The sequence below is a fragment of the Triturus cristatus genome, chromosome 11 (genome assembly GCF_964204655.1).
Source record: "Triturus cristatus chromosome 11, aTriCri1.1, whole genome shotgun sequence".
In the NCBI taxonomy this organism is placed as follows: domain Eukaryota; kingdom Metazoa; phylum Chordata; class Amphibia; order Caudata; family Salamandridae; genus Triturus; species Triturus cristatus.
Window position 1 is genome coordinate 815,453,838 of NC_140594.1, and position 13,073 is coordinate 815,466,910.

Genomic DNA, 13,073 nt, shown 5'->3' on the forward strand with positions numbered 1-13,073 from the left:
GAATACAGAGGACAGCATAACAAATATGTTCTATGGTTTCCACCCTATCCAAACATATCGGACACAATTGTTTATCGCTCACCTCTGGGCTCATCTTGTTTCATCTATATGTGTATCTGTTCAACGCTAGTGTGCCAACCCTGAATTAAATAAAAAGCCTTTTTGCCCACTGTGGAGTGACCTCATTCAGGTAAGTTTTGAACTGAGGTGAAGGTTTTATAGACAAGAACCTTCTAGTAAGGCTGTCACTATCAGCTTCCACCTTATATTCTCTTTTTATACACCCCCAGTATGCTTTCTTTACGGTAACCCTCTTTGCAGATTTGATGGCAGAGGGGTTAGTCCACAGGGCTTCTAGCCCCAGGGTGAAAAGCCATTTTTTGATATGAGATAGCAAAGAAACAGTCGTGTCCTTATCCAGTAGGATAAGTTCACAAAGACCTTGCCTATACGGTTCAAGCGCTGGGGATGACCAGATACTAACCCAGTATGAAAGAAAACTGTTTGAAACTTAATACCGAAAAAAACGGAGATTTTGATCTTTTGGGGAACAGACTTCAGTGTGGTCAGAGCTTTCGTGGCCAGAGATATGCGGCCCCCCCACCTCTTCTGGTTGTTTTGGCGAAAAATCTAGGGTTGATCTTTGACAATACCCTTACTTTCGACACCCATGTCAAGAGGACTGTGAGTTCCTTTTTTCATTATAATTTGTTTTTAAATGGTCTTTCCCTTCATACCAGTTCAACTTAGACTTGCAGTGGTGATTGCGCTTGACTATTGTAACACCCTGTATGTAAACATCCACAAGTCCATGCTGAATAGACTTCAAGTCATACAGAATACAGCAGCTCAACTGGTTTTAATTTTACCCAAACATATGTCCGTCAGGGAGGGTATGCGTTCCCTTCACTGGCTCCAGTCAGGAAGCATGTGACCTTTAAAGCTCTTTGTTTGGTTCTTACACCTCTCCAGTATCAGGGGCTGATGCCTCTGAGAACTGCTTTTTATTGGTACATCCCTAAAAGGCAGCTGAGGTCGTCTTCTCTTAGAACGGTGACCATACCTAGATTTTGGAAGACCAGGCTGTTCTTTCTCAGTTGCAGCTGCTAAATTGTGTAATACGCTTCCCATCCTGTTTGCTAATCTAACCTCTCATGTAGCCTTTCGTAGACAGCTGAAAACATGGCTTTTCTCTCTCCCGTGATTGTAGCATTTCTGGTCACCTTTCTCTGTAGTATTCTGCTCATCAGTGCTAGCACTTTGACACTTTTGAGTATAATGCGCTGTATAAATACTAAAGTACAAATAAAACATATGTTCTGTGCCTATGGGTAAATGTGATGGCACATATTGGCCAAGATTCTCATAAGCCAGCCATTTCACCCATCAGTAAATGTATTAAACACTGCCAAAAAATCAAATACAATTTTATTATTCCCACATTCTCTACAGTGTATGAAACCATTAGATCAGACCTAAAGCATGCTTCTAAAAATTGCATTTTTAATCTACCCACACAAACTGAAGGAAACAAAAGGAAGAAGAAACAATATTTCATTGGCATCACTATACAAAAAAACTCAAGCAGCATAATGTTAGATGAGTCTTTCTCGTTACACCGTTGCATTGTGTTGGCACCTTCACGAAGAAATAAAAATGGCTCATTCTCTCTTACTTTCATTTCTTTGAATGACATTTTAGTATGTGGTTGTGCATGCGTTTATCAGTGTTTATATGTTTACACTGATGAGGGCTGTTTCCCTTTTGATGGCGTTTTATCAGTTAATATTGATTTAAACCTAAACCAGGGTAGCCTAGTTTGCTCAGTTGCTCATGCCAGTCATTCATGGGGCACCTCTAGGCACCCACTTCAGAACACTCCTAGAACTAATGAAGATCAGGAGAGGATTGGGAGGACTTTACCTGCTCTCTCTCCTGTGCCCAGGGCAAAGAATTGGACTTCAGGGACAAAAGGCTGACCTTCTTTTAAAGTTAAAGGGACACAAGCTACAAGAGGCCTTTTCCTGCAACTTCCCAGCTAGGCAGTAGTAAATGGACCTTGACTGAACGCTTCTGTTGGCCTCTGCCTGCCACCCTGTAAGTCCAGAGGACTAGTGGGCTTTAGAAGTGTACTCCTGTGGTGGACTAAAGTAAGAAGGAAAAATCTTTGACCAGGATGAACCTGGTTAATGTATCCAGCCCACACTTCATCACAGTCAGCGTCAAAAGTCTCCTAGGTCGTTTTGTACCGTGACCCTTGACGATCGTTGGCACTTTGTGCTTCATGGCGCAGGTTCTACTTAATACTTTAAAAAGTCATAGCTTTGGTTCCACTAATTGGATTGTTGCCATTTTGTTTTTTTAAGTGTTACTCTAGTTTTCTAATTAATTTTGGAATTTTTTATTGTTTTGCTTTTCAGCTTTATTACTGTTTTAGTACTGCATAACTAGTTTACACACTGCCCATAAATTAAGCCTGTCTGCTCTGTGCCATAGCTACCAGGAGATTGAGCTCAGGTTAATTTAGAGACTTTAAGGGTTCACCCTGACAAGGATTGTAATTATTAGTTGAGGTGGGTACTTACTCCCCTCAACTCATTACCCAATTTCTTACAGTAAGAAGCTAACATTTCTGTTTTATGTCTTATCAATTCCTCTTTAGTTGGGGAGCATTGCACAAAGAACTTAGGGTAGATGAAGTTTAAATGGCCAGACGATGCAAGAGGTAATGCATTTCCATTTGGTAAATTCATACAATTAGTGAATATGGGGTGCAAGGGAATACCTTTGACATCTGTGGATTCTATTGAGATCATATTTATTTTGAAGAATTCTAATTCGTCCTTAAATGGAAGGACTAAGCTGCGGGGAATTTAAAGCTGTAAGTCATATTGCTTAGTATTACCACATTCTTCATACACATTTGTTGCAAGAGTGTGTTCAATCGTGGAAAGAAATGTTGGGAGGACAATAGAACAAGACAGAATTAAAAACATTATTATGCATTTTACATGTGATTGAAAGAAAATAAGATAGGCTGTTAGATTCATAGCCGTCTGTTCTGGCATCCAAATCTGCGAGGTAAATAACCTAAACTCTGCCTTCTCGGCTGCCTTACCAATTCCTTCCATCTCTTGAGTTTAGTGTCTTTGATTTAGAAATGCATTTTTGTAATAAATCTTACACCAGTTCAGTAGCCTTTCACTGAATTATTTCTAATGTCTGTTTTTGTTCCCGCAATGATTCTTCTAGGCCTGAACACAATATCTAAACGTTGCCTACAGAACTGCAGTCAGTTCTCTTTAAGGCCAATTCAGGGTGTTAGTTGCCCTATGCATAGTGACATTTTTCCACGCTTTGCACACCAGTAGGGTCGTGTTTGTTATTTCCGTGTGTAATATGGCATCTGTTGTTTTACTTTGCGTTAGAAATGGTCCCAAATACTCAAGCTCAGGCTTTATTAATAGTCAGTCAAATATTCTTATTTCGGTTTAGCACAAAACCATAAAAGCACACAAAGCAAATTGTGTATTCATCATTGACACCTCTTTGAGTCAAAACAGCATCATCCATTCCAGTTGTGTACAATGCATAAGAACACTTATACGGATTATAAGTTCATCAGACTGCGCATAAGTACAAAACAATATCTTTGTATAAATATGTTAATATTGATAAAAGTATTTAAAAACCCATCAAAGTAGAACCGGGCATGTCTTACTTGCTTGGAATTCATATGGCAGAATGAACTTGAAACATAAAGAAACAGAAACCCTACAAAACAAGGTAAAATTCAAAGTGTCATGAGCAGAGGCGAAGTAACATCCAGAAGGGCCCAAGTTTTTGAACAGGTTCCTGCCCCCTGGAACAGCAAGAATACAGTGAACAAGATTTAACCCAAACCTAGTTAAAAGATAGCGATGATTTAAAATCGACAACAAGACAAGAAGGCTTCCATATAAAAAGTGGTTTCTACAAAACATGGCCCCCCCAGACAGACAGTTTCATCAACTCCATGGATTATTGCTTATTCCTGCAGTATGATAGGAAGTTCGAGTTGGCCCATTTCAAATCTGATCTAGTGATAGTGTAAGGGGTTATCATAGGGTTCTTGGCGACCAAGAGAACAAAAGACAAAATTAATATAATTTAACCACCAAATCATGTGGGCCCGATCAAGATTCAGACTGTCCCTCAGTATGACTTTAAGAGCTAATTCCCAGTTAGACCAAACCAAAATCCATCTAGGTAAAAGACACTAAGCAGGGGTATCAGAGATTTCTTCTAGACCTAATAGGCTAACTAAGCCAGAGTACTCCAGGGCAAATCATCAAGCGTCTGACAAAGTTGTTCTCAGCAGATTTGCCCGGGATTGTGCCCCGGGCCAAGAGCAGGCGCGTCCTCAGCCATTCGGGTCGAGCCCCGTCTCTTTATTCCTCTCCTTCCTTCTCTTTGGACCTGTAGCGCGGTAGAGTGTCATGGCTAAGTGTAAAAATCCTGCACATGTGCTCCTGACCTGATTCACGGGGACAAACTTTAAACCGGTTTGATCATGAAATTTTTAACATCAGTGGTGTGGTCTTTGTCTGACAAGATTACGTCAATAGAGGAAAGTGCTTGAAAATGTGGAGGCAACAGAGCTATGGTTTCTCCATCTAAAAAATCCTTGTCATATAGTTATGGCAACTGTTTGTCACCCTCTTCTTTGGTAGCAGAATCTCCCACTTCATCACAGGGCATGAGAAATCTGTGGGTGATTGCTGATGTTCATTTCTCTCCCGAATCGGTGTTTTCTGAACCAACTGCTCCTGCTCGCGAGAGGGAAAAGAGAGATCTTCATGGAAAGACTCTAATGTTCCCCTTTTAGAGAGGCATGATCGTGCTGGTATTAATGGGTCAGGCGGGGTAACTGTCAAATACGCTGCTAAAGGTCATGCTCAGAGCCGTGCCCAAAATTCTACTGAGCCTGCCCTGCTAGCCGCAATGTTAATTGATTTGTTCAGCTAGGTTGATCTCCTGGTTAAGAGCTCTTTGGATTTATTAGTTAATTTGCAAAGGGTAAAAGAGTTTATTATATTCAATGGGGTGGGCTGCGTCAAATACACCAATAAATCTTCAACTTCTACATTTCCAGACCTTTTGGAAATTTTGAGCCTTTTAGGTATAATAAGATCAACTGGAGATCATGCAACTGTGTGATGACTCCCGATATCCAATGCCCCCACTTTTACTGAAAAGCTAGGTGTTTCCCTGCAAAAAATAATAATTTTCACTTCATTACAATAATCCCTCCTAATCTTTTCTTAAGCTCCCTTTCAATTTTTACATTTAGTCAGATTTATTATTTTGGTTGCAGATGTTAATGGTCTTTGCAATGCTGCAGAGGAAAGGTTAAAAACGATTGGCCATAGGAATGATCATCATTGCACTTCACTTGAAATGAAATTAAATGAAAAGTGCGGCTTATATAGCGCAACTGTCACTCCTGACGGAGTCTCCTGGCGCTGCAGATAACTAAGACCGGCTTTAACAATATAGGCTAAATCAGGGCCAGAGAGCAAACATCTGTTAATCCAAAGATCCAAGTCTTAAGGGCTCTTCTAAACAGTTCTTCCCCTTGAATCGCTCTCAGTTCCTTTGGCAGGCTATTCCACGCCTTTGCGCCCAAGACCATTGCTGATTTCCCTCCTTTAGTTGACAATTTGAACCTAGCTATTGCAAGTAAATTTGCAGAGCTAGATCTGAGTGTCCTTGTTGTGGTATATGATTTAAATCTAGTGGAAAGATAAGCAGGGCCCAAACCGCGAGATGCTCTAAAGGTTGTCAACAGTAATTTGAATAGGATTCTTTTATGGATCGGAAGCCAATGTAGGGTCTTTATCCCATCTTTCCATTCAGTGAATTTTCTTAACCATTTCACCTCACTGGCTTCTAAAACTAGACAGCCTAGCTCCCTGAGTGACTTGTCTGTGAATCTGTGCACTAAAAGTTGTCTAACACAATTTCATCTTTGTAAAACCATGCAGCCACGGATCACATAATGCACTTCCACTACAAGAATGAGTAGGCACTTGCTCTAAGGAAATACTGCCAACCTGCACTCTTATTCCACTATTTTTCTTCCCATATGGCCTTTTTAGTAGATTTTTCATATAGCTCTGTTTGTCACCACCTCCGAGCGCTGTGATTGAGCAAAATGTCTAAATGCTATGCTGACGAGGCCAGTAGCGTCCAATCAGTGAGAGGACAGCCCATGTTCAATCACTCCCTTCGAATGTGTGACTCCTGTTGTAGGCGATACTGAACAGTTTGATCTCTTGTTGTCTGAAGAGTATGTAATTTGGCTTAGCCCCGGAGCTTGGATTTTGTCGATCCCACAGCCTTGGGCCTAAGACTTCCAAGGACCTTCCTCCATTGATCATTGGGTAATGAAATGAGTGACTAGTATACATAGGGACCGGTTGGAAGCATAAGATAGATGGTGTACATAGACAGCTCCATTAGTGCGGCAGACCTTATGGACAGATGCAGACAATTTTAACTTAATCCCTGCATCCACAGGGAACCACAGCATCTTTTTATAGGTAGTTTGATGTATTCACCGTTCTACATATTCAAAAAAACGTTGTATATTTTTGAACTCTTTGCAGTCTATCAAAGTAATTCTTTGTTAGTCCATTGTAAACATTACTGCTGTAGCCCAGTCAAGCCATCACAAAGGTGCTTGTTGGCTTCACTTGATGGTAAATATGGAAAAATGGAAGGATTCCTTACCATGGAGAGAGAGCTGCAAATTGATGCCTTTTACCACTGCATCGGTTTGATTGGCATATGACATTTTTAGATCACCTCCCACTTAGCCCACATATCGGGTGGCTATTCTACTGAAATATTGCATTTTAAATCGCACCCTACAAAAATATAATAACAAGAATATCGACCTCCAGAACATCGTGAAGGTAAGTAAATATAGTGAAGTATAAATACACTATTTTGAATTCTATTTCTTCCACCTTGATGATATGTGTATCTTCACACTACTGTGGTAGCCGACATTTTGTGTACATATTTTTGTAGGATGATATTTTTCTGTAGGATATTCTGACATACAGCCCAAGAAATACCAAATTGCCATTTTCAATCATATGAGCTTGTACTCCACTTTAACAAATTAAATGCCTATTTTTATTGTACCTGTGTTTGACAACCTGCTTGCCATGTTTTTTATTGTCCAGTCACCAATCATTTTGGTTCACTGACAAAATATCGAAACACAAAATTTCGTAGTTAAAAATAACGTGTCAAAAATAACGAGCACAATAATATCGTTTTCCTATACTTATAAGGTAAATGGTAAAAATATTGAAAAAATATATTATTTTACTCTAAAAGCGAAACATATATTCAAAAATATTACTTTTTAAAGATATGTATATATATGCGGATGAACATAATAATAAACATTAACTATTTTAACATAAATCAGTAATATAATGTAAATTAAATATATTTAAACAATATAAGAAATATATATACTTATTTAAAAAAACACACACACATATATACGTGTGTGTGCATGTTTATTTACACATATAAAATGTAAAACTAATATTAAAATCGTAATTTTAATTTATATTATAATTTCCTAATTTATATTATATTTAATAATATAACAGTTTCTAAGTGGGCCCTTGGCACAGTCACTATAACAATCATGAAAATGTTTTGATTGCATAGCAACATTCATTACTGAATGAGATTTGACAGCAGAGACTTTAATTAAACTGGAAAAAGTGCTAGTGAGACATAATCGCATTACACGAGATTTGTCAACTTAAACATTGCCCTTATAATTTAAATATAAGTGCCTTCTGAAAAGTAAAAATAATTATTCTGCAGTCTGCTGTCTCCAATTAACCACTCAACTTTAGCGTTCTTCAGTATTTTCTCTAATACTAACCTTGACCTACATTTAGATATATTAAAGTAAAAGATTCTCCCCACCCTCAGCCTTCTTTAATCATAATCATTTCAAGGTCCGTTTTTGACCCTGACTAGGATATTTTTCAGCATATATAAAGCTATCCGTCAGGATAAATGAAATAACGTTGCCCACTCTTAATACTTGGTTAGTTGAAATATCTGCAGCTTTTAAGTCGGTGAAAACGTAATGTATGGATTACTTATCAAAGCTAATTTATTAAAATTTTAGGTAATTGTATGTATAATTCAATTTCTTAGTTTCTTTGGATAGTCGGATTCTTTATTGACTGTCTGAAAACACACTGTGAGGATGTTGAATAGCGCCTGTTTTGGATTTGGAGTGCATATAGGCGGGAAGTAATCCACTCCGCAATGTTGAGTGTAAATGGTAATCAGCTTCATGGAGTTAGGGTTCCACCTGTTAACCTGTTAATTGTCTTTTTTTTGCTAGAAACTAACCCAGGAGTCAAAGCATGTTAGTGAGGTGGTCTATGACCTGCTCTCTTTCCAAGAAAAAAATTCTCCAGACAAGATCCGAACATTTCTCCAGAATCTGTTCTCCTCCTACAACCTTAAGAAGTATCCTCGCCTGAAGGCCATACAACCACATTTCAGGGGTAAGTTCCTTGTGCCACTGAAGCCTGTTCCCTCCCATGTGTTTTTGTGGAAAACAATGCAGGGAGAGATTCAAAGCAGAATAGAGAGCCGGGAAGAGTATATTGTTTGAAATAAATTGTGCATGACCAATGTCTGGCATTATGATGATAACAGAGCATGTCTCACCCGGTGAGTCATGGCTGGTCACCTAAGACAATGAGTTACCAGCCCATTGGAATTAAGAGCTGTTTGGATTTATTGTGGATCTAGAGTCTTTCATTCCAGGGCTTCGAACTGCTGAAAGAAGGTAAAATCTGTACCTGAAAAACCAAGGGAAAATTGACAATTGCTGGGAGAACAGAGTGCAAAACGACTGTTTCCTCTGGAAGTTCTCATTTATGAGGGTAGTATGTCCGAATGTGAAATACAAAACTATTGTTTTACAAAACTAGCATAACCAAAACCATGTGTACCACTATATTGTGAAGATATGTGCACATAGGTAAGTGTATTTACTATCCTTAACTCCACACTAACCTACTCTGAAGATATATATATATATATATATATATATCGATTCCAGATTCCAAAAGTAAAGCGCGCTCTCAGTTTAGGGTATATCAACAGCGATATATATATATATATTCACTGAAAAAACCATAGGTTTCACACACCTTATAGTTAGCTGGGCATTTCTCTCGTAAAAAACCATTGAAATTCCCCCGTTATAGTTAGTTCAGCTAACTATAACTCGCGCACCCGCAATCCACTGCTGATGACGTCACATATTACATCACTTATGACATGGTCAGTGACATCACTCATGACATCACTGATGACATCTCAAATGACATCACTGATGACATCACTATATAATATATATTATCTACTGGCGGTCGCCAGTAGATAGTTATAGTTAGGACCGTGTTTCCATAGGAAATCCGCAACATTCTATTTGGAATAACTTTGGCGCCGGTTGACGAATCCTCGCGAAATTTTCAAAATAGCTTTACTATAGTGATCTAATGAGCAACTAGAGTGCTAACAGTCAGAATTTATGGCAAATGTGTGACACATCTGAATGCCTTCTTGATGGAACCAAAGTCAAAAACTGAAAGTATTTCCTACTGAGGAGACTGCAGTAAATGAGGAAATTAGGAAACTTCATAACAAATAAATATCCCAAGATGGCCACCGGAGACAAAAGAGCCCAAATGTAGCCCAAATATCACCCAGATGTAGCCCAGGTATAGCCCAATGACAGAATGTCCCAGAGTGTTCTTAAGAACAACTAGAGCGCTTACTGTCTTGCTTATGACAAAAGTATGGCACACCTGAAGCCATCTTGTTTGGAATAAACTGGTAACACTTAAAACATTTTATTTAAAAAGGAACACAATGAGGGGGTTCATTTTGCCATAGAAATTATGATTAGTGCTGAAGAAAGAAACATTAGGGCACATTTTGAGTGACTTCTCAAATCCTCTTCTATTTCATGAAAAAATCTGATATGCAGACTGAAACATGCACTTTTAATACCAGCAGCAGACTTCCATGGTGAGCAGTAGCTTTACTACAGTGATCTAATTAGCAACTAGAGTGCTAACTTTCAGAATTTATGGCAAATGTGTGACATATCTGAATACCTTCTTGATGGAATCAAAGTAAAAAACTGAAAGCATTTCCTACTGAGGAGACTGCAGTAAATGAGGAAATTAGGAAACTTCAAAACAGATAAATCTGCCAAGATGGCCACCAGAGACAAAAGAGCCCAAATGCAGCACAAATATCACCCAGATGTAGCCCACATGTAGCCCAATGACAGAAGTGTGCAAAACACTTATTTTTTGTGTATTTGAAGTTTTATATAGTGCAGACTTGTCAGGTATTGGAGTGCTTTACATGAGCATTGGTTACATCACAAAAGATCAAATTCATTTTGGTTGTAGACATGGGGAGATTAAGTGATTTGACCAAAATCACAGAATGTTGAGCTGAAGCAGAAACTCCAACCTGGTTCCCCAGTTGCAAAGTCTGCAGCTCTGGAAGTAACACCACATCCTCTCCCCTAAGTGCAACATTTAATCAAGTGGTCAACTGGATAAAAAAACATAACGATTACAAATAATTTAAAAGTTCTTTGTCGCTATTTGAAAACTCAGAAAATATGTCCTCATTTTAGTTTTTTAGAGCACTAACCATAATTTCGATGCAAATAAGACCCTCTCATATATGTAATTTCTAAAGGAAATGCTCTAGGTATTACAGTTTTTTTTTTTTTAAACTTTATTTTTGTGCAGGTATGAAAAAATTACAGATTTGGCACATCCAGACCATCATGTCAGACTTACTAGGTATTACAGTTTTGATTACATCAAGATGACGTTAGCAATCTAGTTGTTCATTGGGATACTGTTGAGAGGCAGAGGCCAGGGGCACGGACTCTGAAAATTGAAGGCAGGTGGGAGAGTGCAGAGGCAACAATTTGACCACACTGGGCAGGCAGGAAGGGCAGTGGCAGCACAACAGACTATTGAGGCCAGTGGAAAAGGGGGGCAGGGGCAACAAACCAACAATACAGGACTGGCAAGAGAGGCTGTGGCAATATAATAGACCATTGCGGGCAGAAGGAAGTGGCAGTGGTAGTACAACCATACATGCCAACAGACCCGTTTCAGCCAGGAAACGTCCAATGTTTTTAAGCTCAAATGGGCTTTATTTGATCTGTCTCCTGTCTACAATCTCCTCTTTTTCAATGTAACTCAAAGGGGAAAATCAATACCCCAGTTTTTTTTCAAAATCTCCTTCTTACCAAGTTCAAAATGGTACATTGGATCATGGTAGGCAGGAGGAATTGGGGTAGGGACATGGACTCGGATAACAGAGGACAGGAGGGACATGCACCAAACTGACCCTACAGGGCAGGCGTCAGGGTTGGCAGCAGCACAATACACCACACAGGGCATGCGGGACGGGAGTGCAGCACAACAATCCATAGAAAGCAATAGGGAGGGGACAGGACCATGCACATGGACAACAGAGAACAGAGGGGAAAGAGGCAATGGTAGCTAGCTGACCATAATGGACAGACAGGAGAGAAAGCTGCAGCATAACAGACCATAAAGGGCAGGAGGGACGGATCAGGAGAGGTGTGGCTCACTGGTTAGAGGCGGCAGACCCGTAAGCAGAGAATTGGCCAGGGACCAGGGTTCAATTCCCGACGCGGCAGGGTTGTGGACCAGGGTCAAAACGGACTCAATAATTCTCGCCTCGGTACCTACTCTAACCAGGAACACACTCGGCAACTCTGGGCATTAAGCTTGCCTCATCTCTACAACGGCCCCCCACAGACGCTGGGGATGCCTGGTTTCACCTTGGAGATACCCAGAAAGGGACCATCTCACAGGAATAGCCAGGACGGGTTCCCCAGCGGTCTATAGCGCCGGGACACCTCCTTGTGAGGTAGCTGTTCGTGCTCTACAAATATCAGTATTATTATTATTAGTATTATTATCAGGGGCATTACATTGGAACAGACAAGCCAGGAGGGAGGGAATAGGGGTCTGCACATGGAAACAGAGGGCTGGGGTCAAGGGGGCAGGACAGGAGCAGCAAGATGACCATGGAGGTCAGGCAGGATGGGCACTAGAAACAAGACACACCATGGAGAGCAACAGTGAGACTATGATGGCAGACACACAGACCATGGAGGGAAGGTGGGAGGGGGTCAGGGACAGCTAGCTTACCACAAAGGGAAGGTGAGAGGGGCCATGGCAGCACAGAAAACCATGCATGGCAAGCGGGAGGGTTAGTGGCAGCACAATGGCTATGATGGGCAAGAAGGAGGGTGCAGGGGCATGCACAAAGGACCATGGAGGATAGAAGGGAGGGTCAGGACCTGGGCATAGACAAGAGAGTTCAGGGGAAGGGGCCTCACAACAGACTGTGTGGGGCAGGCAGGAGGAGCAGTTGCAGCAAAACAGACCAGGGAGGGCAGACAGTTGTGGCAGTAAAATGGACCATGGAGGACAGCAGGAAGGGGATAGGGGCATGGCATGTGGACAGGTAGGGTGGAAGTGGCAGGGACAGGTTACAGTCATCTGACAATGCTAGGCAGGTGGGAGGGGAGTGGCAGCTCAACAGAACACTGAGAGTAGATAGGAGTGGCAGGTCCTTGGAACATGGTGGGCAAAAAGGATGGAGCAGGGGCATGCACAAAGACATCGGAGGGCAGGGGGAAGGAGAATAGGGGCAGCAAGCTAAGCACAGAGGCTAAGCAGGAGGTCAATGATGGGCCATAGAATTGGGCAATGGAGGGCAGGAGGAGTGGACTGGTACATCATGCTAAATGGAGGGCAGTGGCAGCACATCAGACCATGCATGGCAGGAGGGAGGAGGCTAGTCCATGGATTCAGACAACAGAGGATAGGGAGGAGGTGGATGGGGCAGCAAGCTAACTGTTCAGAGAAGGTGGTTATTAGGAACTTTATTGT

General features: G+C 40.8%; 1 protein-coding gene across 2 annotated transcripts in view; it reads left to right on the forward strand.

Moving 5' to 3' along the window:
- The window catches only part of LOC146785479 (nuclear body protein SP140-like protein), a 509,550-nt gene that overhangs the window by 53,625 nt on the left and 442,852 nt on the right, over positions 1-13,073 (forward strand). For both annotated transcript variants that reach the window (XM_085634556.1, XM_085634557.1), the window contains exon 3: positions 8,435-8,600. In XM_085634556.1, the coding sequence (XP_085490682.1) occupies positions 8,435-8,600 (166 nt within the window). The remainder of the gene's footprint in view (positions 1-8,434; positions 8,601-13,073) is intronic.